This window comes from Corvus moneduloides, chromosome 26 (assembly GCF_009650955.1).
Source record: "Corvus moneduloides isolate bCorMon1 chromosome 26, bCorMon1.pri, whole genome shotgun sequence".
NCBI classification, from domain to species: Eukaryota; Metazoa; Chordata; class Aves; order Passeriformes; family Corvidae; genus Corvus; species Corvus moneduloides.
Window position 1 is genome coordinate 4,993,763 of NC_045501.1, and position 26,824 is coordinate 5,020,586.

At 58.6% G+C, this 26,824-nt stretch overlaps 2 protein-coding genes across 2 annotated transcripts; both read right to left on the reverse strand.

Annotated features, from left to right (window-relative positions):
• Positions 1 to 3,203: 3,203 nt before the first annotated feature.
• Positions 3,204 to 4,442, reverse strand: LOC116455823 (rho GTPase-activating protein 27-like). Its single transcript, XM_032134107.1, has 3 exons — positions 4,423 to 4,442; positions 3,993 to 4,244; positions 3,204 to 3,738 (listed from the first exon to the last, which is right to left on the reverse strand). Exons 1-3 carry the CDS (start codon positions 4,440 to 4,442, stop codon positions 3,204 to 3,206), a joined length of 807 nt encoding a protein of 268 aa, XP_031989998.1.
• A 238-nt stretch (positions 4,443 to 4,680) lies between these two features.
• LOC116435346 (pleckstrin homology domain-containing family M member 1-like) lies at positions 4,681 to 26,334 on the reverse strand. Its single transcript, XM_032091631.1, is given in 15 exon segments — positions 4,681 to 5,464; positions 8,763 to 8,920; positions 9,351 to 9,414; positions 9,855 to 10,048; positions 10,223 to 10,368; positions 11,943 to 12,074; positions 12,077 to 12,850; positions 13,278 to 13,512; positions 15,764 to 15,809; positions 15,811 to 16,113; positions 17,284 to 17,919; positions 19,279 to 19,526; positions 21,003 to 21,084; positions 25,096 to 25,525; positions 26,244 to 26,334. Coding segments are annotated over 13 exon segments (3,102 nt in total). The 5' UTR covers positions 21,045 to 21,084; positions 25,096 to 25,525; positions 26,244 to 26,334; the 3' UTR covers positions 4,681 to 5,340.
• Between the last annotated feature and the right edge of the window lie 490 nt (positions 26,335 to 26,824).

The following is a 26,824-nucleotide window of genomic DNA, read 5'->3' on the forward strand; positions in this document are numbered from 1 at the left end:
GGGCCCCCCAGAGCATGGGGCAGGAGGTGCTGACGATGGGGTGTAGGTGGCTAGGAGGTGGAGAGGGCACCCACAGCACCCAGAGTGGGGCAGGGAGCACACCCACTGGCCATGGAGAGACATCGGTGTCCCCAGTGCCAGCACCTGTGTCACTGCTGTCCGTGTCACCTGTGCTGGCGGCACCCTCACAGCCAGCACCACGTCACTGGCACCTGCATCACCCACTGCGGGCAGCACCTGCAGCAGCACCCGCACCGCCGGTGCCCGTGTCACTGCATCATCAGCACCTGCAGCAGCAGCACCCACATCATCAGCACTGCCATCACTGGTACCCATGTCACCCACATCATCAACAGCCGTGTCATGGGTACCCACTCATGCACCACCTGCACCATCCACAGCCACATCACTGGTACCTGCATCACCTGCTGTGTGCAGCACCCACATCATTGGCACCCAAACCATGAACACCCACAACCTCTGCACTGATATCTGCGGCCCCAAGACCTCCAGCCTGATCGTCCCCTGCACCCCCAGACTCTGCTCCCACCTCCCCAGCACAAGCACCCCAAAACTCACACTCATCTCACCCACGCTTGCACCCCAGCACCCTCAACACCAGCCCCCAGGACACCTCCTGCCCCACATCACCGATACCAGCACCCACATTACCTGCATCCTCATCACCTGTGCCCTGGGACACTTCCAGCACCCACAGCCCTGGCCTCCCCCTCAGAGCCGGATGCTGAACCAGACAGTCCCACCACTGTATCCCAAAATAACATCCCCAGCACCAGCCTGGCTGACTCCCCACTGTGGGGCTGCTTGGGGTGGGGGATGTGTCCCCTGGGACCAGGAGGGTGCTGCCAGCAGGGAACCCCCTCCTGGCACCCTTTGATCTCCCCAGTTTTACAGCCTGAGTCTCTCACTAATGGCTGTGGGGACAAAGGTCCCAGCTCCAGCCCTGCCCATCACCCTGAAGGAGGTGACAGCGGGTGCAGTGTCCTTGGGGACACCCTGGATCAGAGGGGGACAGCAGCTCGATGAAACCCCCTCATCCTCCCCCCATCACCCCACGACCCCCCATGGTGAGCAGGGCCAGAAGCCACTGGGGGGGGTCACCCTCCTCCTGGGGATGAGGGACATGGGGGTGGCAATGGGGGATCCCTGGCACGGAGCCCCCCCAGCCCTCTCCTCCCCATGGGTGCATCCCTGGGGTGGTTCTCATCCCTGGGGGGGCCGGGTACCCCTCCCTGCTTTGGGATGGGCATGGTGACACCCGCCGGTGCCCATAAACCCCAGGGAAACCCAAGGGGAAGCATGGGGAGGGCTGACCCCAAAACACCCCCCTGTCCCCCGGCTGGGTGCACCCTCGGGTGCTGCCTACCTTCCCCAAGTGCAGCAGCTGCAGCACCCTGCTCCGGGCCCGCTGCGGACCCCCCGGCGCCCGGTCACCCATCGCGGTGACACTGGGGCAGCACTGGGGGCACCGGGGTGGGGACAGCCGTGGGGACACCGAGAGGCTCCGGTAACACCGCTGGCGCCCTGAGCCGGGCCCTGCACCCGCCGCTTCCTGCCGGGTTTGGGGAGCGGAAGAGACGCCCAGGGCGGAATTGGCTTCTCTGGGGGTTGTTGTCACCCGTCCCCCACAACCTTCCACTCGCCATCCCCTCCGGCAAAGCCAAGGTCAGGCAAGCAGGAATTGCACTGGGATGATCCCCGAAAATTTTGGGTGCCCCGTCTGGTGTCACATTGCTCCACCGAAGGCTGATCTGGGGCTGCTGTGTCCCCGCAACACCGGGATCGTTCCATCCCATCCCATCCCGGCGGGTGCACATGGTGGCAGGATCATGGTCCTGCCATGCCCGATGCCGGATGGTTTTGGCACCGGTTGGATTTGGGCAGGGAAGGGGAATGCCCCCGTAGTGGCACTCGGGCTGGGGACTATGCTGGCTCACCCCCAGAGGGGGTCGGAGGCTTGGGTGTGCAAAGGGCACAGCTGGGGGCACAAGGTGTAAAATGGGGTAAAAATTGGGTGGGAAATGGGGGGAAATGGGGTGAAAATGGGGTGTAAAACATAGCCCCCCACCACCAACACCCCATTTCCTCCAGCAACTCCCCCAGGTGGCACAATCCCTCCAGCCCCTAGAAGTGGAGGACACTCAGACTTGGGGTGCTCCAGGTGCTTGGGGTTACTCCAAAGTGAGGTGCTCGGGGACAAGTGAGGAGGGGACAAGGTCGTGGGACCCACCCCTGTGCCGTCACTGTCTCACCCCGTGTACCCCAGCCCGTGTTGGCGGCAGGTGAGCAGCCGGGGGGGAGCCCCACCCTCGGGTGACCCCGGGGGAGGGGCAGCCCAGGGGGCTCTGGGCAGGGCCCTTTGCTACTTACTGGTGTGGGGTGAGCGTGGCTTTGGGGTGTGGGGCGCTGGGCTGTGCCGGGGTGCACCCAGCACCCACCTCGGTCCCTGGGTGCTGCGCCCAGGTGAGGCACCCGCCCCGGCAGGGAGGAGCTGCCGCGCTTCCCTGTTAACCCCTTTCTGCCTCCTCTGATCCCGGAACGCTCCGGGAACCTGAGGGGGACACCCCAAAGCCCCTCTGGGTGGCACCGAGTCCCCCTGTCCCGGGGACCACGGGGCTCTGGGGCTGGGAGAGCCCAGGGGTGCCCATGAGGGGGGAACTGAGGCACGGGGCAGGGGGCTGAGGGTGAAGAGTGTGCGGGGGGCCCCAGTGCAGGCGGTCACTCACAGCCCCGAGACGGTCAATTCTGGTAAACCCGTACGGGGGGGTCACATGCAGGTTTGTCCCACGGGGTCAGCTCGGTGGGGGGACTTGGGGGGTCCCAGCGGTGGCTGCGGTGCCAGGGTGTCACCTCACCCTGTGCTGGAGGTCTCAGTGGGGGAACACGGCCACTGAATCAGCCGAGGGGCTCAGGCTCAACACCCCTACCCGCTACCCCCCCCCCAGCGCAGCTTCTGGGGACAGCAGTGGGGATGTCACCGTACCTGAGCCGCGGGGCCGGCCCCCGGCCGCCTCCTGGCCACGTCCCTGTCCTTGCCGGAGGCGCAGAGGGTCTCGGAGCGGCTCTTCCCGAGCGGGCGAGCGTGTCCTGGGGGGTCCCCCCGTGCCCCCATGGCAGTGGCACCGCGTGGTGCTGGTGTCACCCGCGCCAGGTCATCCAGGGACTGCGAAGGTCTCACAGGCTCAGCGGGGTGCGGGGTCAGCCCCGGAGGACCCGAAAAGAGCTGAGTGATGGCGGTGAGTCCCTCCTGGGCACCGAGTCCCTCCTGGGCACCGAGTCCCTCTGAACACCGAGTCCCTCCTGGGCACCGAGTCCCTCTGGAGCATCGAGTCCCTGCGGGGCACCGGGCACCCTCCTGCCGGCTCGCCCGGCTCGGCGGCGCCGATGAACCGATACTCGTAGGCTGGCGGGGGCTGAGGGACGAGCGTGGCCGGCTCTGTCGCAGCATGTCCTGGTGGCGGGGGGTCAAGCGGGGCTGGGGCGGCGATGGGTGGCAGCTCCTTGACGTACTGGGCCGGGATGTAGAAGGGTCGGGCGTCCCCGCTCCTGCGGACGTGCCACCAGTGCGGGTTGGTGCGTTTGAGCAGGACATAGCGCTCGTTGGGTTTGATGGACACCAAGGTGCCGTCCTTGGCGCGGTACTCGAAGCCGTACTCCACCAGCACCAGCGCCTCCTCCGCCGGCCCCGCCGCCTCCATGGCCTCCCGGCGCCTCCGCCTGCGGGACACGGGGCAGGGAAAAGGTGACGGCAGCGCCCAACCCGTCCTGGGGCGAGGACCCCCCAGCTCAGCTCCCTCGGGGTCCCCGCTGAGCTCCAGCCCTATGCGGCAGCTCCGCAAACCGCCCGAACCTGCTGGAACAGCCCTGGGGTCACCGCCACCATCCTTACCACCATGCCCGAGACCCCAAAGCCGCTGAGCCCCAAGCTGCTGAGCCCCCGAAGCCCCCGGGCCCCCGGGCCCCGCTCTCACCTGCGGCCGGCGCTGGGGCGGGTGCGCGCCCGCGGGTGCCGCTCGTGCCCGCGCCGGGCTGGTCCCGACTCGCCCGGTTTCCGCCGCCGCCTCGACGAGAGACGGGGCCGGGCTCCGCGGCGGGGTGGGTGCCCGGCCCCCGGCTGCAGCACGGGGTTGTGGGGCGCGTTTCCTCCCCTCGGCGGGCGGGAAGGGACGCTGGCGGAGGGGACCCGCTGCCGCCCGACGAGGAAACGGCTCCTCGGGAGGTTCCTGCCGCAGGAAGGGCCCAGCCCCGCGGCTCAGCCGGGATCTGCGCTGCTCCCGGATCTGGCACGGCCTCCCTGGGCAGTGGGTTGGGGACCCGATTAGGGGGGCCCCATGGGAGCTGTTCTGTCCCGGGTTTTGTCCCCACACACCCCAGGGAGTTCTGCTGTGTTGGTGGGCACACCCGAAGTCCTCCTGGCACATGGGCGCAGGGAAAATAACGATGGGAGAGGCTGACACCAGTGGGGAGCAGACGGGAAGGAAAATGGGGAAGGGTCCCCCAACCAGTTTCCCAAGCAAAACCCTGGAGGATGGGCAGGGAGGATGGAGGACAGAGGATAAGGGACAGGCAGCATACCCATTCCCTACCCTCTTCCCACAGAGACACCGTGTCAGGTTCAACCTGTGATTTGGTCCCACTGCAGAGAAGCAAACCCAGAAATCACTTCACTTGTTGTTAAATAGACTTTAATTATTTTTGCGTGGGGAGGGGTTAAAGGAAAATAAAATTTCTCCCGAGGATGAGAAGCAGCAGGCAGGGAGGAGCGGCCCGGCTCTCCCTGGCTCTTCTCAGCGGCCACGGCGCTGGCTGGGCTCGGAGCGGGAGATGCTCGGGGCACCCACGGTCCCCCGGGGGCGCGCAGGTCCCTAAAGGCACAAGTGTCAATTTGTCCCCTCCCTGCGCGGCTCCATCACCCAGAGCAGCCCAGTTGTGCAAAACCCCCATGTAAAAAAATACCAGTTTTCAGTATCGAACATCCTAAAAATCTAGAGCTTTGATCAATGTCAGTTCTCCACACCCTTGATTGGAATTCTGGGATGACACCGTGGAGAGCCGCTGGGTTCCACTGGGAGGGGACATTGGCACCCGGAGGGTGACAGGGAACAGCACCCGGTTAGTGTGAAGGGGGATGGAGTTTTCCACCCCCCTTGTTCGGCCCTGGGTGGGCAGAGGGTCCCTCTGTGGGGCAGGTGCACCCACCCCACACTGTCCCTGTCCCCAGGGCAGGGCCAGGCACATGACGGGCTCTCAGGCAGGGGGGCTCTGCTCTGTCCCTCCCGCCATCCCCATCCCGCGGGCAGTGTCGAGGGCAGTGCTAGGCTACAGGCTGGGCTCTGTGCCGGCCTCCAGCCGCCGCTGGTACCGCTGCCGCCGCTCGCAGCGCGGGCACGACGGGGCCCGGGCGTGGCAGTCCCGGTGGAAGACCGTTTTGCATTCGCTGCACCTGGGAAAAGAGGGAAAAAAACAAACCCACTGTGTTGGTAACGTCAGAGCAAAGACCAAACTTCCCCCACTGAACCAGGAGACACTTCCCTGTCCTGGTATGTTTTGAGCACTCGCTGAGCAGAGCCCCAGCCGCGGCTCCGGCTCAGGACGAGCCTCGAGCGCAGGAGCAGCAGCTGCTCGAGCGGAAGATCCACCCCAGCAGCTCCTCATCCCCCCGGCAGCTCCGAGCGCAGCGGCTCGGCCGGAAGGAGCATGGTGGGCGCTGCCAATGTGTGAGAGAGAGACGAGAGTGAGGTTTGAGCTGAGGTTTGTGCCCTGCTCTCCCAGCGCCGAGCGCAGCTTCGAGGGCGTGACAACAACCCCGGCAACAACGAACCCTGAGACACCAAACCCTGGACATCGACTCTTGTGACAGAGACCACTTGGCACCTGACGCTGATCCCTCAACACCGACCCCTGTGACAGCATCGCTGTTGGGGACCCTCTGCTGGCCATGGCTAGGGTGGGGGACCCCCACCCTGACAGCAGGACCCGCACGTGGCAGGGACACTGTGGGGACAGTGGAGCTGCAGGGAAGGGATGGACAGCCAGGAGGAAGCTGCCCTTGAGCAGGTCACTCTGCGGAGGTGCTGGAGCTCCCTGATCTGGCTCAGCAGCAGCAGGAATGTGACACCCTGTGGAGGACCCCAGCTCGAGCAGGGGTTTCACTGCTCAGTCACCAGCAGAAACGTCCCTGATATGAGGGCTGAGGTCAATTTTTGGGTTGTGATCCCCAGCTCCTCGGTGGCAGCAAAAGGTGGCTGAGCCACATGCCACTGGGGCAGCCAGATTTACCTTCCCTGTGCAAATACCTGTGCACAATCCATGTGTGAACAGCACCGAACACCTTAATTCCCCAAAGGATACGTGGGAGAGGGGTGGAGAAACAGCTGGCAGTGCCAGGAAAGGGACCACGGCATCACAGCTGGGGCCAAATCCTGCTCCGGAGAGGAGCTTGCAAACCCTGAAGGACTCAGGAGAGGGAAAGGCTCGTGCATGGACAGGCGGGATTTGGGATGGAAAATAAGCATTTCCCCGGTGGAACACACTTCCACGTGACCTCTCCAGATCTGTGGCTGCTCCCCAGGTGTGGGGAGATTTGGGAAGCCGGGTTTTACCCAGTGTGGTTCCGAGTGAGAAGTGGCATCTCCTGCCTCCACCTCCCCCGAGCTGCCGGAGCAGGAGAGGGTCCTGCGCTGGCGGGGTCATTGTTTGAGGCGCTGCAGACACATCCTGCAGCGAGTGCCGCTGTGACCCGGCGGCCCCGGGGCGGGCAGAGGGGCAGGAAGCCGCGTTTAGCTCCGCGAGGATGTCGGCTGAGCCGCTTTCCTGCTGCACAGCCTCCTCCGTCAGTGTGAAAAAGAAAGACGTCAACAAACTTCAGAGCTCGGCTCCACGGGACACGAGACCCCCGGCTGGCCGCCAGCCAGCTCAGCCCTGCGTGCCAGCACTTTCCAGAGTCCGGCTGCTCTTTTTCCAGGGAAAATCGGTCCCCCGGGGATGTTGTTGTCCTCGATAATGAGCTCAGCGCTGTCCCCTTGGCAGGGAGGGGAGCGACCAGCGCTGCTCCTCCTCCACGGAAACACTCGCAGCTCTGTAACACATGGAGCACCCACGGATCCTCGATATTTTCTGCAGGTTCTGGGTGTTGCTGCTCACTTTTATGGATTGCCAGGCAAAGCGAGGCCACGCAGCTCATCAGCCTGTGAAATCTCTCTGCCAGGACTGTGCTCAATGCCAAATAGGATAAGACAGCACAAGAGGAAATAGCCTCAAGTTGCCCCAGGGGAGGTTTAGGTTGGGTATTATGGAAAATTTCTTCACTGAAAGAGTTGTCCAACTCTGGCACAGCTGCCAAGGGCAGTGATGGAGTCACCATCCCTGCAGAGATCTAAAAGCCATGTGGATGTGGCACTTGGGGACATGGGTCAGTGGTGGCCTTGGCAGTGCTGGGGGAACAGCTGGACTTGATGATCTGACAGGGCTTTTCCAGCCTGAATGATTCCACGATTCAATGACATAACCATGGAGATGTGGATCTCTCCACCTACAGGAGAGCAGGCTCCTGGGCTGGAAGGGTTTGATTTCTTCAGGAAACCCTGATGGTGGTGGGGATAAGAGCTCCCCTCTAGCACCATCCCCATCCTGATTGCAACTTCTGTCCAGCTGCTGCATCCTGACCCACAGCTGACCTCACTGCAGGACAGGTCCCTGCCTCTGAGGGATGGGAGCTCTGTGGGCAGGGGAAAACCTCAGTGAGAGCCAGCATCACCCTTCTCCTGCTGGGAACATCCTCAGCCTCTCCCAGCACATCCCACAGTGCTGCCCACCCTCCATCTCTGCTCCCAGAGCAGCTGTGGCTGCCCCAGCCCTGGAAGTGTCCAAGGCCAGGCTGGACAGGGTTTGGAGCAGCCTGGGACAGTGCAAGGTGTCCCTGCCATGGCAGGGGTGGCACTGGGTGGGCTTTAAGGTCCCTGCAACCCAAACCACTCTAGCATTCTATGAACTCTGTGTCCCTGTGTCCATCCTTCCCTCCATGGCTGCAGAGGGATGTAGGACAGTCCCACTGCTGCTTCCCCTTCCGTCCTGCAGCCCCTGCAAGGGGTCACAACCGACCCTGAATGGGAGAGGCACTGGCCTGGTGAGCAAGACAGGGACACGCAGAACCTTTCTCCTCCTTCTCCTCTCCTCCTCCTCCTCCAGCCCCTTGGCTGCCCTGGCACCCAGCACCCAGCAAGGCTTTTGCAGGCTGACAGCAAGATGCTGGTGGCTCTGCATCTTCAGTCTGCAAAGCCACCTCTCTTGGTGCCATCTTGGCTCTGTGAGGACAGTCCTCTCCTGCCCCAAACAGCCTGGATTTGGTTTGGTGCATCTTGGGGCTGATGGGTCCCATGAGGATATGGGCATGAGGATGTGGGCACTGTGAGGATGAGTCTCACAAGGATGGGGGAACCATGAGGACATGGCTCCAACGAGGACATGGGCACCATGAGGATGCAGCTGTCACGAGGACATGGGCACCACAATATGGTTCCCATGGCTGAGGACACGGAAACCACAAGGTCATGGGCATCACGAGGATGCACAACCACCTCAGAGCCATTTTCAATCCCCCACATGCCTTGGAAATGCAGACCCCGAGCAGAACTCAGGGGTTGTTTGGTGCTCCTGGAGGAGCCAGGCTGTGCCCTTGGGTGTCCTGGCTGTGCCCTTGGGTGTCCTGGCTGCGGTGGGATGGGCAGAGGTGGCTCTCTCACCTGGTGGTAGTGTCGAACTCGAAGGGGAAGATGATGCTGCTGCTGTTGCAGATCTGGCAGATGAAGCCGCGCTGGGTGCACAGGTCGCAGCTGTAGACGTGGTGGGACGCAAACTGCAGCAGCGACTGCAGGAAGGTCTCGAAGACGCCGTCGGCGATCTGGGGGACACAGGGGTCAGCGCTCCTGGAGCCCGGCCCCGCGGGGTTTGCTGGGTCACACCCATTCTTTGGGCTGCCACCTGAAGGCAAGGCTGCCCCCCAAAACAACCCCACCCCCACACGCCTGGCACGCAGTGGGACCCTGGGTGGCTGAGAGCAGCACCCACAACCTGCCAGGATGGGGCTCCCGGCTTGGGAATCACTGAAAAACCCAACTGCTGGGAACCTCTTGCTGAAGGAGCAGCACATGGCACCCACAGAGACATCGGGGTGTTTTCACCTGGAAAACCCCTACAGCTGGGCCAGGGGGCTTGGAGCAACCTGGTCTAGGGGGAGGTGGAACTGGGTGGCAGGGGTGGGACTGGGTGGTCTTTAAGGTCCCTTCCAACCCAAACCATTCTGGGATTCTGTGACCATGCACAGCTCTCACCTGCCTCAGATCAGCCACACTGTATTTGTGGGGACACTCCAGGAGGTAATGCCTGTGATCAAGCCTGCAAAGAAGCACAGAGAGGAACGGGGTAGATGGTTTCCACCACACCTCCAACAGCTTTGGAGCAAGGAGGAGCCTGGATGAAGCAGCCTCTTGAAGTGAATCACTGCAGAGCCCATTTTCACATCCCAAATCCTGCCACTGGAAATCACGTGAGAGCATTTCAAAGCGGGGGGAAAAAGAAAATAAATATCTCATCTATTTTGCCAGGTGTTTCCTGTCCAGCCAGAAGCTCCTCAGCCAGGAAGGTGCTTCCTGAGTCACAGCTCATTGTGCTGACCCAGCCAACACACGGATAACTCCTTAGAGCAGATGACATGGAGGGAAAAGTCACCCTGAGCCTTGGCAGCACCACTCCTGCTCCCATGGTGAGTAAGGAGGAGGACCAGGAGACCACCAGGGTGCCAAGAGAGGGGAATGTCACCCCGGGAGGGACCTCACCGCTTGCTGAGCTCCTTCAGGGCGCCGCTGCGGCACATGATGAGATAATCCCCCAGCAGCTTCAGCTGCTCCCGGCTGCGCAGGATCCGCCCCATCCTCTCCACGTGCTCGTAGAGGCTCTCGTTGACCAGCTTCAGGTCGATCAGCGGCTGGTTTCGGATCTGCGTGAGGAACTTCAGGGCCTGCTTGCACACCTGGGGCACAGACAGAGGGGACAGGTGGACACTGACCAAGGAGCAGCCCCAGAGCGAGCTCGGAGGGAGGTTTGGAGTGGGCACTTCCAGCCCAGGGAATGCCCAGAGGGACCTTCAGGAAGCAGATGCTGGAGCGTTTCCCTGCTCCCTGCAGGGACCCAGCCCAGGACTCACCCCTCGTTTGGTCAGATCCCAGTTGTGGATGAGGCGGGAGGGGATCACGGTCTCCTCGTCCCGGTGGCAGCTGTCGCAGTAGTAGAGCCCAGAGAAGGCGCAGAGCTTGGGCCTGGCGAAGGAGAAGCCGATCTGGCGGGAGCAGCCTGCGGGAGCAGGGAGTGAGAGGGGACCGTGCTGCCCACAGCCTCTGCCCACCTCTGCCGGGATGAGGAGAAACTTTTGGCAGCATGGAATTGGACAAGGAAGTTTTGGGAAGGGGTAGAGAGCACCTAAAGCACCTGTAGGACGTTCAGTGCGAGGCCTCCAGCCCCTTCCTCATGAATTTAGGACTGTGATGGTTCAACAGTTGCTGCTTCACTTTTTCTCCATAAAAAGGAGGCTGAACTATCCCTGAACCCACTCTTATCCATCAAGTGGTTCAATTGTTTGTGGTTTTTTTTTCAGGAAAAGTGAATTCTGGCAGCATCCCAGTGGTTTGGGGAAGAGCCTCAATCCCACCTGCTGCCCCATCACCTGCACCAGTAGCTTTGCACTATTCTGCCTTCACTCAGCCCTTTTCTTTTCTGCTGCTGTCACAGGGTACCAAACCCTCATCTGCAAGGATGGATTAACCCAAAAACCCTTTATTATAGCAGTGGGGAACCCATCTCGGCTTTATTACCCCATGCACTGCACTCTGGAGTAGCTGGAGCTCACTCCCCCAAAATATTCATGGAGATCATGTGTTGCTTTCTGAATTAATAATAAAACCCAGCCTTTATTGCTCATTACCCTGAGATGGAAGGGAACACATCAGGTGTCAGGCTGGGGAGCGGGGTGAAAGCAGGGCAGGCAGATCCCTGAATAAAACCTACACAGAAAAACTGGGAATTTGTCTTTTTGCCTTGTTGCTTCCAGCTGTGGGGAGGTGGAAGATGCAGGACAGAGCCTGGAAGGAAGGCAGAGACCAAACAGACCAGAAAAAATATTATATAAAAAAAGGAGAGAGATTAAAAGAAAAAACCCAATCTGCTGGAGGGTACAAGAAATATAATTGAAGCAGGAGAGAAATCTGAAATTTAATTAACTTAGTGAGGTAAAGAGCAAATTACAGCTCCTGTGGAGGTCAGTGAAGGTGCCACCAGAACCTCCCCGCGTGCTGAGAGGCGTCAGGGGAAGGGTAAATTATTGTTTTGCAAAATCAGCCCGTCACACCCATGGCAATCCCTGCTCTCGTGCTGCCTTACTGGAAAAACTGCTCCAGATTGCACTTTCCCCACAGGCTGGGGCCTCAAAATGCCCAGGAAGAGAGTCCTGAGCTTCCTGATCCACCTAAGGTTGGTTGCTTCAACCCCAGTTCCCCACTGTCTGTACTGAAAGCATCTTAAATGGGAGCCCAGTAACATCCCAGTTGGACTGGGCTGGGGAGGGATGGGGGCTCGGCGTGGGGGACTCACCCTGTGCCCACAGGACACCAAAGGTGCCCCTGACTGGGGACATGAAGCCCCACCAAGGGCATCTTGTGCTGCTGGGATTCCTGGGAAACCAGAGAAGCTGTGGCTGCCCCATCCCCATCCAATTGGGTCCAATACCCAACTGGACCACTGGGTGTCCAATACCAGCTTGGACAGAGCTTGGAGCACCCTGGGACAGTGGGAGGTGTCCCTGTCCATGGCAGGGGTGGGACTGGATGGGCTTTAAGGTCCCTTCCAACCCAAACCATTCCATGGTTCTGTACCTGCGCAGATGAAGCTCTGCGAGTCCAGGCCCTTCTCCATGGGGATGGCCACCAAGTACTGCAACAAGAAGCCGTTTTCCTTCACGATGTTCTTCAGGACGACCTGGGAGTGCCCATCCAAGCTGCCCCCAGGGTCAGCGCCTCCTCGGCGCTCTCCAGGTAGGACATGAGCACCTCTCGGACCAGCTCCCTCCATGAGGCCGCCTCCTCTGCATTCTCAGCCTGCAGCTTCAGCACGGCCTTGGAGGTGATCACCTTGAAGAAGGAGGGTCCCCCCAGGCTCGTGTCTGGAAGGATGTCCTGGATGGTCCCTATACCGTAACTGTTGCTTAAAACTTTTTCATTGTTCCTGATTTTAAAGCACTTCAGAGTTTCTAGAGACAGGGAAAAAATAAATGGGACCCAGGTTTTGTCCACATCCATGTACAGAACAGCCTCTTTGATCGCATCCAGCTCTGGTTCTGGAGCTGCAGTCCAGTCCAAGCTGTTCCCAGGCACGTCACTGTACTGGAGAGCACTGGAATCGCCCTGGACAGGCTGGGCTTCGCCTCCATCCTCGGTATTCTCCAGAGTCTCCCAGTCCTCCTCCTCCTCCAGCTGTGGCCGGCACTTGCGCAGCGCCTCGCGGATCCTGTCCAGCCAGTCCTCAGCCTCATCCTGGGAAGGGGCTCGGAGGAAGAGCTTTTTCCCCAGGAAAACCAGCTCAAAGCGGCCGTCGGAGTGGGTCAGCACCAGGGACTCGCAGCGCAGCAGGGAGTAGCTCTCCACGCAGATGCGGTCCTCATGGTCCAGGAAGAGCCGCAGCTCCAGCGGGGACAGCTCGCAGGAAAACTCCTTCCATATCCCCATGGCTCCTCGCCGCTCCAGGCTGCCCAGCTTCAGCAGCCCCCGGAAAGGGTTGGAAAGACCTGGGGCAAAAGACGGCTCAGTTTAAGTGAGAGTGGGGAAGCCAGTGAGGAGAGAAAAGCCAAGAGGGGCTCAAACCAAGCACCCAGAGGCATGGCAGGGGTGAGAGCCAGTGCTGGTACGTGGTGGGCTGGGGTAGGAGCTGACAGGACCTTGGTCTCCATCATTGTCCACCTGCATTTGGGTTTTGAGGCTGGGAACAAGTGGGATTTAAAGGAAAGGTGTCATGCAGGGTGGACAGACACTCTCCACTAAACTGCTTCCCACCAGAGCCTCCCTGGGCTCAGCAATGCCTTGGGAAGCTGCTCCACTGCCCTCTGTAGCTCCCAGTGCTGCCATCAGCTCACACCAGCCAGCAGCTCTCCCCAGACAGCCCAGCCCCACCTGGAACAGCCCCCGAGCACGAGGGCAGCAGGAGGTGGCACGTACCCATCTGCCTGCGGTGCACCACGCTGAAGCCCTTCTGCTCCCGTTCTGGGGACATTTTGGGCTTCCCAGTGTCTGAGGATGGCACTGAGAGCCTCTCCAAGTCCAGAGCACTGATGAGCCCCAGGGCTGGCTCCTCACTGTCCCCCTCTGGCCCGAAGCCGTTGGTGTTGGCTGTGCTCCCACTGCCCTCTCCTGGGGAAGGTCTGTAGAAATCATCTTCTGAGATCCAGCTCGTCTATTAAAAAAAAGAAATATTATGAATTATTAAGCTCATCAAACACCCAGTGCCACTCAAACACACACATCCACAGCAACCCCTCCTCGGGGGCTGCTCCTGCGCAGCCCAAATCCTAGGCACTGATGTGTGGGATTTAATGCAAGGTGTCCCTGCTCACGGCAGGAGGTTGGGAATTAGATGAGTTTTAAGGTCTCTTCCTCCCCAAACCATTCCATGACTGATTTTCTGCTGGCCATTCGCAGGTGATGGCTCCCCTGCTCCCTCCAATCAGAGAACGATCTGTGGAACTGTGTCCACAGCTGGAAAACACTGGGATCATATTCTGGTGGGATAATAAAGCCCCAAATCAATCTATTCTCTCCCCCTAAAGTCATTGTGGAAGGAGAGCACATTCCCTGCACCGACCACAGGGCCACAGAGTTTTACTGACGGGGGTGAAATTCCAGCCCTGCCATGGAGGGGCACGAGCTGGAGCAGCAGCACCAGGAAAAACAGAGATGGGAAGAGGCACAGAGGTGTCCAGGGTGAAACAGAGACCCATGGCTCACAAGAGGATACTACAGGGGCCTGGGCTGTGCAGGGGAAAATAAGGCAGGGAAGGCAGAAGAAGTCTCTCTCTGCATCCCAGGAGGGGATGAGATCCATGAGCTGAAGAAAATGTGGCTGTAGCTTCTCCAGGAGCTTTTCTTGCTACAAGAATCCCAGAATCATTAAGGGAGAAAAGCCCTTTGAGTCCATCCTGTGCCCAATCCCCACCTTGGCAGCCAGGCCAAGGCACTGAGTGCCATGTCCAGCTGTTCCTTGGACACCTCCAGGGATGGAGACTCCACCAGCTCCCTGGGCAGCCCCTTCCAAGGCCTGACCACCCTTTCAGTGAAGAAATTCCTCCTGAAAGGAGCAAGGTTCTGGGACAAGGTCCCTGAGCAAACACCAGGAGGGAAAAACAATCCAGCTCAGTGCCCTGGCAAAAGGGAGCAGCATTCCTAGATCCTTCCTGGGCTGCATCCCAATGGGAATGTCCTCTCAACTCCCCTTCCCGGCCTTCCAAAATCCTTTTATTTTGAATAACAACCGAAGTGACAGCACAAGAGCTGTCACCACCCTGCGGGGAGGATCACGGGGTGGCGGCTCCTGGATTACTCCTGGGGCAGGAATGCAGGTCGCTCCATGAGTCATGGAGAGCAGGGGGAATTTCCTGTTGACACAGTATGTTATACATAGATTAGGTCAAACTGGCTCCAGGCCACGAGGAAGCAGCGGAAACGGGATAAGCGGGAGGGAACTAAGAGGAGCAGAGAGCAAAAGGAGGAATGGTCTGGGGGGTGTGAGGTATATCCTACCCTCACCAGCATGGAAAGGATGGGAACCAGCATGGAAAGGATGGGAACCAGCATGGAAACAATGGGAACCAGGATGGAACAGTCAGTAACAAATTACACAGAGGACAGGGCTGTTCAAAGAGTTTCCTAAAAAGAGAAGCTCATGGATGTGGATCAGCTCCTGCTGGCAGCAGGGGAAATCCGCTGCTGCTCAGGCTCAACACCGGGAATGCCATCCTGCTCTGGGAACAGATGTGCTGCAGGGGATTTTCCCACTGGGAAACGACTTTGTTTCCTGTCCAGTGAACCCTTTTCCCTCCTCTTACGTGGACCATAAATGAAGAAAAGTCCCCCTGAGAACCTCGACTCCGGGGCTGTTTTATCGCTTGCACACAGTCCATGGCCAGATTTGTGTGAGAGCTCACCCCTCTCCAGATATCCCTAAGAAACCCCAAACTTCCTGCTACAGCTGCTCCTGGAGAGGGGTGACTGACAGGCCAGGGCGGCTTCAAAAGCTTTGGTGCCTCTTTCATCAGGGAATAGAGACTTTGATCCAGTTTCTCCTGAAGCAGCTGCACAACCACGGCTCCATGGGGTTGGAACCATCACTGATAGCCAAGTGGGAGCAGCACAGATGATGGGAGTTTGGAGAAATCTGTGCCTGGAAGTGTCCAAGGCCAAGTGGACGGGGCTTGGAGCACCCTGGTCTAGTGGAAGGTGTCCCTGCCCATGGCAGGAGTGTGGCACTGGATGGGCTTTAAGGTCCCTTCCAACCCAAACCATTCTGGGATTCCCTGATTCTAGAACAGCAGTGCCTATCAGAGCTGTCCCCAGTTTTATTTCCCTTGAGCATGGGAAGGGAAGGAAGGGAAGGGAAGGGAAGGGAAGGGAAGGGAAGGGAAGGGAAGGGAAGGGGCTGTGGCACCTACCGGACAGCCCAGCAGGGGTGAGAGCAGGTACTGGGCCGTGGGGCTGGGCTGCCTGGCTGCCCTCGCTGCCGCTGCTCTCTGCTCTGCCCAGACCATTCTGAGGGGCCGGAATTCTGGACGTGCCGCTGGCATCTCCATTCCCCTGCCTGGGGGGCGTGGGGTCTCCTGTCCGAGCAGAGCTGGCACTGCTGGGGGGAGGCTCCTGGTGTGTTCCATGGGTCGGTGCCGGGCGGGCAGGCGATACCGGGGGGCCCGGGGGAGGCCGGGGGGAGCAGCCCAGCACGCTGGGGAGCAGCCGTCCCTCTGGGGCCTCTGGGCTTGGCCTGGCCTTGCTGAACTCGGACAACACCCTTGAAATGGAAAAGTGATGGGTTTGAAGGCAGCTCAATAACCAAAACCTATAAAACCCCCCTGTTATTGCACACTGTAACCATGTAAAAAGAGTTCAGCATCACCGCTGGCCTCTGTGGGCTGGCAGCACGGTATCATCCCAGTGATGCCAACAGAAAAATGTGGGATTTGTGCCCCACAGAGCAGCGTCAGCCCCACAGCATGGAGCAGGACGCTGCCTGCGAAGGGAGCATTTCCCAATTACACCCATTAATGGGTTTTAATTTGGTGGATGGAGGGACAGCACTGGGTGCTCCCCACAGCCCCAGCCCCATGTACAGCTCCTGGACATGAATCCAGCCTTGGACCATGTGCCAAATTCCAATTGTTTCCATTAATGAGCAATTAACAGTGGAGCCTGGCCAGAGAATTGGCTGTTCCCGTGGTCGCAGACCGCTGCCAGCCCCAGAATTAAACCAGCCCAAGATTAAAACTCAAAGGAGCATCTCCATCATGAGTTTAATCCAGTCAAGGCAGGTTCTTCCAGGATTATTGGAAGATGCAAAATCCTGGAAGAAGGGAATGATGCTGTTATAGATGGGGAAGCACAGCCTGCAGCTCCAACTCTTCCTGAAGACTGGGAAGAGGCATCACCCCGAGGCTCGGCTCCCTCAGAGTCACACTCTAAAGGTGGCAGGCAAAATATTTACAGATTACTCAGAGCTTACATAACTCTGGAAATCTTTGTGCTGGATGCTTGGCAGGAATAAATCACAAGGATGACAAACCAACAACCTCTCTCTCTGAATGATCTGCCAAAGCTGCAAATTACAACCCTTCTCTGTGACCAAACTCATTTCTTTCCCCCTGTGGAAAGCCCTGGAGCATCCCCCAGTGTACACCAGGAAGATGTGACATTCCTGAAACCAGGGAGCAGCATTTTTCTGACGTTTCTGCCCTGGTAAAGAGGACACACACACTTCAGTGGCTGTGAGCTCATTTGCAGTGGCAGCAGGGTCTCAGCAAGCCGTGCTGAGCGGTTCACAAAAAGAACAAAAGCTCCTTCCAGGAGGGAAAAAGAGCTTGTTAAAGGCAAGCAGGGAGAAAGCCTTCCTGCCTACAGAGAGAAAACAACCAGAGCCCAGAGAGGATCAAAAATCCCTTCAGAGAGGAGATGTGGGGAGACTCACTCCTGCAGGGACCTGTCCAGGTCCTCGGCGGTGGCGGTGCCCAGGTCGGAGTCGCAGGACAGCGGCTCCTCGCCGCGCTCGGGGCTGCGGGTGCAGGGCACCGGGGGGAGGCTGTCGGAGCCCAGGCTGGACGAGAGCTGGGACGAGCTCGTGGTGTTCAGGCTCAGCGAGGACGATGTGAGCTTGATCTTGCTGCTGGCTTTGCTGATGGGCAGGACAGGGGCTTGGATCTCAATCTCATCCGACCCCGAGGACTGGGAGATGGAGCCCAGCGATGCTTTCCTGCGGGGTTCGGAGGCTGAGGACGTGAGGGGATCCAGCAGCTCAGACACGGGACACAGACCCGACAGGGACAGCGGGGTTACGGTCCACTCATTCAGAACTGCTGACTTGTAGGAGAGCTCAAAGGTCAAGGACGATAAACCCTGCAAGTAGCAGAGGAGAAACTCGCACTCCTCGGCGTCCAGGAGCAGAGCTGGTGCTTGGTAGTACTCATGCAGCCGGGCCCGGTCCCGCAGCAGCAGCTTCAGGTAACACTCCATGAGGCCGTCGTTCAGCGCCAGCCGCAGCCAGGCCCGGCAGCGCCCCACGTCTGTGTTGATAAACATCAGTTGTTCCAGCTCCGAGACAATATTCCTGGGCAAGGAAGAAAAAGAACAGAACAGGAGTGAGCAGCTCTGTTTTGGTCCATCGTGGGGTTCAGGAGGGCCTGAGTCTCCATCAGACACTGCCCAACCTGCTCTGCTACAGGGAGTTCAGGAGCTGGGATAAAACCGGCTGTGGAAAATCTCCCTCCTTCATGGAAAGTGTGGTTTTCCATGGAGGGAAATGGCTCCTGAATGCCCCAAACTAAACATGTTGGTAAGTACCCCAGGCAGCTCTGCGGTGCCTCTGGCTGCTCCTCCTCTCTTTGACCAGAGGCATCTCCCACCCATTGCTTGCACCGGGCAAGGATGCAGAGGGAGAATTCCTGCTGTCCCTGTGAATTTGTGGGGTTTGTGCTGGCTGGATCCTCCTTGGTTACAATCATGTGTCTAAATCCTCACTTCAAATTTAAAAGCAGCCAAAACACAGTGAAAACTGTTGTGGCAGCCCCCAAGAAACAATGTGGCTGAGGCTGAGCTCAAGCAATCCCAAACTCCTGAATTCAGCTGTTCTTCCCTAAAATCTAACAGCGACACCACGCTCCCTGATCTTCCTCACTCCCAGCTCACTGCACACACCTCAAAAACCAGAGCAAAGGTTTTGTAAGATTTCTTTTTTAATCTGTCTCTCAAGACAGAAGAGAAAAGCCTTCAAAGGGCACAAAAATATCCCCCACAGCATGTGAAAGAGCTATTTTCATCTGCTCTTTCATAATTCAGGAGTCGGTGATGGAGCTGGATGAGGCTTTCAGAACACTTTGTGTGTGGGTTGTTATTTACTGTGGGTGAACTTGACTCAGGGAGTGGCTCAGAAAACCCCAGTAAACAGTGATGACTCAGGAGAGACCTCCTCAAAGGCTGGTTGGGGCAGGGGGAAATGGGGCCAACCAGTCCTGGCTGATCCAGGTTAGGAGAGAGCCCAGATCCCTGTGTTGTGCATCCCATAAGCAGCTGCTGCCGGACACCAGTGTGGTCACTGGGGTTCCACAGGGCCCAGACATCCAGCCTCGCACACAGAAATAAATAAGAAAGGGGTGTGCCTTCAGTTTCAATCCTTGACTTTCTGGGGACATCAGCTCACCCCTGGCACATGCTGAGAGGGGATGTGGGGGCTCAGCCCCTCTTGGCACGCGGGGCTTCACTCTACTCCCTCCATCTCCCAGGGTCCTGAGCAGCCCCCCCAAAGCCCTGTGAGAGCATCGGTCCCTGCAGCTGAAGGGACTGAGCACACAGATGGGGTAGAGACACATCTGTCCATCGAACCATCCTCCTCATTCCCCGAATCTGACGGCACCAAAAGAAGGGATAAACCTGAGCATGCGAATCCCTGTCAGCAGCAAGACCCACTCACCGGTGCGTGATGCTCTTCAGCAGGCCCCAAAAAACTGGCTGGGGGAGGGGGCCCCGACCCCCGGATTTCTTCCCTTTCCCCCCACTCTCTGCTTTGATGTGCTTTGCCTTCAGCCCGTGCACAAACACAGCTTCCAGGGCGCTGCAGAGCGTGTTGGCGTTGCTGTCATCGCTGGTGACCACGGCGTCCGAGCTCACGTACTGCTTCTGCAGAGCCTTGATGGCATTCACCAGTTGCTTCTTGATCAGCTGCAAGACAGGAGGTGCAGGTTTGGATTATAAAAGTGAAAGTATTAAGAAGGATTAAATGTAAAAGAGCTCAAAAACAGTCAGGCTTATCCACAGTGAAGCATCACGCCACTCCTCCCTCATCCTCAACCTTTGCAGCGGCTGAACCGGTCAAGCTGGGAACTCACACTCCTGGAATCTGGCTTATTTTGTTATAAAAATAATAACTTATGCAATTTTAGCTGGTGTTCCAGAACTGGGGTTGCCTTTAGAGCAACAGACAGCAAATGGCTTAACAGGATGGGAAAAAAGGAATTGGTTCTTTCCAGGCACTCCTTTGGGGGAAACATGAGGATTAAGTGTGGGTGAGAAAGGAGAAACTCAAGAGGAGGGAACACATCCCCTGAGCTCGTGCAGGTCAGCCCAAGCAGCATGTGACATGTGACATGTGACATGGGGCCAGCAGCAGAAATCAAAGTCATCGACCTCAGCGGCTGTGCTGGGTAAACCCTCCAGGGACGGGCCCCCAAAACAGCGGGGTTTGGAAGGACACTGGGGTTTAACTGCTGCCCTCGGAGAGACTCAATGGGTTCTGAAGCTGGGATGTCGGAATTTTGCCTTCCAGCAGCTTTACTTCCTCTTCCACCAGTTGAAAGCAGCAAGTTTGGTGAATTTAACAATTTCACACCGGTGGAGAGGATTTTTCCTAAAGCAGCTGAGCCTGGGTGTCTCAACCAACCTTATTTTAAATCACAGTTGTGTTTCCCAGCAGGCGCTTGGAAAACACCACAAATTCCTCGTCAGATTCCAGCCAAACCATCCATGTTTCACCTCCCAGCAAATGCTGAATGTTCCCTCAGCAGGGCTGTGCAGATTTTGACTCGAGCCTGGGTTGGCTGTACAAACTCATATTAAATTTCCAGCCTGGGATATTTTTTTCAGCATCTAAATAAGATTCCCAGCAGCTGTAGCTCAAGGGCAACAGCCAGGGGAGTGTGTCCCTTATTTGGGGTGCTGTTTTCCAGCTTTTCCAGCTGCCCCCCAGGTCTGCTGCCCCAAGGAAGGAGCACTGAGGGCTGAGAAGGTTAAAGAGTGCGGATGATTTTATCAGTCACGCACAGATTCATCCATGGGATGAATTAAACACTTGGGTTTAACTGTTGCTGTTGAACTTTGCTTGTTGAACGGGTTTAGATTCCCAAGGTTGGGTGAAGAGACCCCAAACTGGGGGGGACAACACTCCTTCATCCAGGTATCAGAGTGAGCACCTTCCCTGCCCCACGTGGAGTCTTGCAAAGGCCAAGGTGTGATTTAACCCACACACCCCTTATTTCCTTTAATCCCCCAACCCAGACAAACCATCAAGGACCCCTTCCCAATCCCAATATAAACCATCCCAGTCCCAGCTGGCGGCACTCACAAGTCCTACCTGACCCCAGCAGTGCCTGGAGTTGCCCTGGGAGCTGTCTGGGGAGCACTGGGGGGGGTCTGGCTCACCTGGATGGCTTCCTTGGGGTCCTCGGGGTGGCTGGAATGCATCTCCGCTGCTGCCGCTCCCCGCGCTGCCTTCACATGTCACCTGTGGGACAAGGAGGGCATGGCTGAGCACCCAGGGGTCTCACGCCACTCACCTGCCAGGGAAAGGGCTCCTGGTGGCACCCAAAAGGGATGGATCCTGCCCTGAGGCGTTCTGCAGGTGCCCACGGCCAGGGCACGGTGGGATCTGAGCTGGGAGTGACTGACCTGGAAAGGTACCGTGGTTCCCAGGGACAATTCCCAGGGACCAGGAGTGTTTCAGGCAAAAAAGAGCAGGGCCAAGAGACCAGGAGAGAGTAATGAACCCCTGGGAGGGGCCCTCAGGCAGCCCCCAGGCTGGGGCAGCTGCCAGGCAGGTCTGGCCAGCAGTGCCACAGGCATGGCCAGGGACTGCTGCCCTTGTCCCTGTGCCACCTGGAATGTCTGAGCCTGAAAAAGGCACTCAAAAACCATGGGAGTGGCATTAGGTGGCCTGGACAAGGGGTGTGACCCGCTAACAGAGCCTGGGGAGAGGTGACAGCAGTTCAGCTCTCTGTCACATGCCAGAGGAGTGATGCTGCTCCAAACCCTGCTGGGACAGACCCTATCAGCACAGAACTGGCTGGGGAGATGGGAAAGAATCATGGAATCCCAGGATGGTCTGGGTTGGAGAGGACCTTAAAGCCCACCCAGTGCCACCCCTGCCATGGGCAGGGACACCTTCCACTGTCCCAGGCTGCTCCCAGCCCCAATGTCCAACCTGGCTTTGGACATTGCCAGGGATCCAGGGGCAGCCACGGCTTCTCTGGGCACCCTGTGCCAGGGCCTGCCCACCCTCACAGGAGGAATTCCCATCTGAATCTCCACTTTCAGTTTAAACCCATTCTCCCTTGTCCTGTCACTGTCTGCCCACGTAAAGCCCTCTCCACATTTTTTAAGAGCCCCTCTAAGTACTGGAAGGCTTCTGGTTCTCCATGAACCCCATGAATCCCAGGACCTCCCCATGCTGGGGGGTGCCAGGGCTGCTCTGCTGCTTTGGTGGGAGACAGAGGAAAATCAGTGCCCTCCTGCTACAGCAAACCCTGGAAAAACCTGATCTGAGCAGTCTGGGCAGCCTGGTCGGGTCACCTGCCACTGCAGGGCTGCAGACAACAAGGGACCTTTGACTTCTGACTCTTGGCTTCCTGCCCTGCTCCTCCCTTGGAGCCGTCTGCGAAACCCAGCTGTGCCTGGAGCCTCTGAGCAGAGCGTGTGGTGCCAGCAGGACACTCATGGCACGGCTGGATCCCTCATCAACCACATCTGGATCTCTCACCCATGGCTGGATCCCTCACCCCATCCCTCACCAAACACAGCAGGGCCTGGCATGGAATGGGGTCCGAGAGCTGCTCCAGCATCTGCTACTGCTCACAGCTTCCTAAGAATATGAGAGGCTAGAGAAGGAATTTATTTATAGAATTCCAGCATGGTTTGGGCTGGAAGGGACCTTAAGGACAACCCAGTGCCACACCGTGCCATGGGCAGGGACATCTTCCACTGTCCCAGGGTGCTCCAAGCCCTGTCCAGTCTGGCCTTGGACACTTCCAGGGATCCAGAGGCAGCCACAGCTGGCACCCTGTGCCAGGGCCTCCCCACCCTCCCAGGGAAGAATTTCTTCCTAATATCCCATCTAATCCTCTCCTCTGTCAGTGTGAAACCATTCCACCTTGTCCTATTGAGCTATTCCCTGAAGTTGGAATCACTCGCCATCCAAATGGAGGAGGAGAGCCCAGCTGTTCGCCGCAGGGTTGGATCTGCCAAAAGGCTTGGAATGGCATTGATGTCTCAGGTTTTATTTGCAAGCCAACACAAAATCCCCAGAGCTTTCCCTGAGCAGAGCTGACAGTATCAACCTGCCCCTCTCCTGCCAAGCCTGGGCAGAACCATGGTTTGCTGAGCAGCTCCTGCATGGCCACAGCCAGTCCTGAAGGCAGCAGTGTCCAAATCAGGAGCAGTTTAAACCCAGAGTGGCCCAATTCTGGAGTGGCCCAAACCCAGAGCAGCCCAAGTTTGGAGCAGCCCAGATCTGGAACAGTTTAAACTCTGAGTAGCCCAAGTCTGGAGCAGCCCAAATCCAGAGTATCCCAGACCTGGAACATCCCAGACTCAGAGCATCCTGTGCAGGTACCACCCCAGCTGGCCCTGCTGAGAGCAGTAGGACAAGAGCTCCTTGGGGCCAAATTCAGCACGGACCCTCAGTGTTTCCAGGGTTCACAGATGATTTCAGAGAAAACGAAACTGTTTTTGCTGTGACTTGTCATAAGATTTCCTCTCCTTGTGTTGCAACACAGAAATGGGGGGAGCACAGGGACTACAGGACAGTTAACCTCTGGCTCAGGGGCTGCTGGGTGGTTGGGGGAACGAGGGGCCCCTGAAGTGGCAGCAGTGGTTGACAAGGACCACAGGGAGCCACTCCCATCTCTGCCCTCCACCCAGGAGGTTCCTCAGGGCTGGGCAGCCTCTGCCCCTTTCCCCACCACCTCCCTGAGGACAAGAGACACATCATCCCCGAGACACTGCAGGTGGGAGACCCACGGATGGGAGAGTCAAGGGTGGGAAATCCAAGGGCAGGAGATCCAGGAGTGAGAGGAGACCCAGGTGTGGGAGAAGACTCAAGGGTAAGAGACCTGAGGGTGGGAGATCTGAGGGGGGAGACCCAAGGGTGGGAGACCCAACGGGGGGCACAGGGTGGCATTTCTCATGCCCAGCAAGGCAGCACAGGTGTTCCAGCTCCAGGACCACCCTGGAGTCCCGAGCTGGTTGCAGGGAAAGGGCTGACAGCAGAGGTTTTGCAAAGACTTCACCTGAGTTTTACAAAGACCTGGTCTAAGTTTTACAAAGTTACTCCCCCCCAAACACTCTCCTTTGCCAGCATGACCTCTCCCAGTGCCTGCAGGAGGCGAGAGCTGAGGAGGACAACCCACCACCTTCACCATGGGACTCTCCACTCCCACCACGACCAGTCCAACCAGTTTGTTCCAGCGCCATGAATCCACATGGCACCACTTCTGTCGGCATAGCATTTTCCTGAATAACAAGTGCAAGGAAGCAGCTCTGAGGCGGATTTCATCTAACAAATCTTGGTGAAACACAGGGAAATCGGAACAGCAGCCCTGGTGCTGGGTCTAGAAAGAACCAGAGGGCTCTGGAGCACTTCCAGGCAAATCCTGGAAAGCCACGGCTGATCCTTGTGATCTTAGAAGATAAGAGATGGGACAGATGTGCAAACACAGAGACAAGCACAGCTACAGCAGAGAAAATGCACTGGATTTCCCAGCAGTCACCACCCCAGCAGCTCCCAGGGTGAAACAACACAAAGCAAACAAGTGAGGAACAACTCCAGGCAGGGAGTCCGACCTACCCACGAGGAGAGTCACGGTGCAAGGGCAGAGCTGCTGATTTCCCAAACTGCTGCAAACCAGCCAGATTCCTTGAGAACAGCTGGAATCAAGGCTCTTGTCAGCAGAACAGAGCCCCTGTCCCAGAGCTCGGCTCCTCGGTCTCCCAAGAAGTGACGCTCTGGGAGTTATAAATAAACAGCAGGTCACTGCCCGTGCTCTGGGATGGAAAACAACAGCCCACGATGGCAGCGTGAGCGGTGACTCAAGGCCTGAACGTGGAGCCAGTCATTTTCCAAACACGAGTGCTGTGCCAGTCACCCTCCGACCTGGGGACGTGGGGGCTCTGGTGGCACAGTGGGTCCAAGGACCACTGTGGGGACAGCACTTTCCTCCCACACAGCTCCTGCTTTCCACACAGAGCTGAGTGCAAGCTGGGCCCAGAGGCAGCCCAGGAGCAGGAAAGCCAGTGTCATGGCATGGGGATTGGCTGCTATGAGGATAAAACCCCTGGGAACAGCTCGGCGAGGGTTAGGACAGGACAGAGCCCCAGCAGGACCCTCATGGTCCCACTTTGGCTCCTTCCCTGTGCCCAGCCTGAAGCAGCAGCGCTGTGATTCCCAGGGCAGGAACACAAGCATGGAGTGAGGATGGGACCATCACACCACCCTCGTCCCTATTTGTCACAGCTGACAAACCTGGTGGTGGCCAGAGAAGCATCACCAACGATGAACCCGTCCAGCTTCTGCCCCGTGGGGGCCCAGGAGCAGCCGGGGGAGGAAGGGCAGCCACTGGGCTCCCAGCCTGGATGTGAGACTGTGCCTTCCAAACACTCCAAACAGGGGATTTCCTTCAGCCTGTTACCTACTCCTGCACCAGGCTACAATTTGCCGGAGCCACAGGGAGAGCTGGGGTTGATTTTCCGTGGTGCTGCAGCTGCTGGAGCCGCCATGCATGGGCCAAGCAGGTTGTGAAAGCCCCAGCGTGTTGAGGCAAGATGTTCCCAGGTTTATACTCCCACTTTTTGTGTTGCTTTGGATTCCCAGCACTGGAGTTTCCCCGTGGATGTTTGTGGTGCCATCCGGCTGGGCGGGTGGCTCGCATCCCTTGGCAGGGGGACAGTAGTCGCTGTGAGGAAGGCAATGAGGAATAGGCTTTTTAATCTCTGTGTTTTACACAAGAGTTACCCAGAGCTTGTTTGCAACTGCTCATTTTACGTGATTTACCGAGAATGTAACACATGATAAGTCAGGGAAAGCTGTAAGGATCCCACAGGTGCTGGGATCTCTGGCTGGTGGGAGGAACAGGCCGAGAGACTTGGGGTGTCAGCGCTGGAGAGAGTGAATTGAGGACCAGACACCAACCCCCAGCGGGGCCCCATGGAAAGGCACATCTGACCTGCTGTCCCCCCCACGGGGGACACGGAGAGGAGGAATGAGGGGCCAAGGCTGCTGGCTGGGCAGCGCAGCCCAGCCCAGGCGTGTGGGGCCTGGCACGGGCAGGCCGGGGGCTGCCCGGGGTGGCTGTGGGGGCATCCGGGTGGCTGGGGAGGGATCAGGGCCTGCCCGGCTCTGGGGAGAGGTGAGCGGCCGTGGGGAGCTGGGGGAGCAGCGCTCGCTTGCACCACCCTGCACCCCCTGCCAGACCCCATCCCCCGCACCCCTGGCTGACCCTCAGCACCCCGCACCCCATGGGCGCCCTGCACCCCTTGCTAGACCCCCGTCACTCTGCACCCCCACCACCGCGCACCCCTTGTCAGACCCGCACCCTCCGCACCCCACGGGCCCCCCTCACCCCGCACCTCCCGTCAGGCCCCACCGCCCCCGGTGCCCCCCCCCCCGCTCACCGGCTCCGCGTCTCCGGCCGGGGAACCCGGAAGCGCCGGGAGCGCGCACGCCCCGCCCCGCATGACGTCATCACGCAGCGAGGCGGATCGGTAACTCCGGGCCGCGCCCCGCGAGCACCGCGCGGAGGCGCGCGCGGGAACTCGGACACTGCCGGACACTGCCGGACACACACATGGACGCAGCTGGACACACCTGGACACACGCGGACAGACACCGGGACACACACTCGGACACACATGTTCACGCATGGACACACACCCGGACACACACAGGGACACACATGGACACGCACCTGGACATGTACATGGACACGCATGGGCACACCTGGACACACACCTGGACGCACACATGAACACACATGGACAGACACTTGGACACATATGGACCCTGTCACACGCGCAGCTTTCCTGAACGTCACTGCCCTGGGAAGGCTGCGGCTCCGGAGGCTGGGCTGCGGTAACTGCTTGGATTCCCCCTGTTCCCAGTCGTCAGGGAGGAGCTTTGGGGTGTCCTAAGCACGGCACCCACCAGCAGCATCCTCCTCTGCGGAGAGGGGTCATGGAGTCAGTGGTGCAGATCT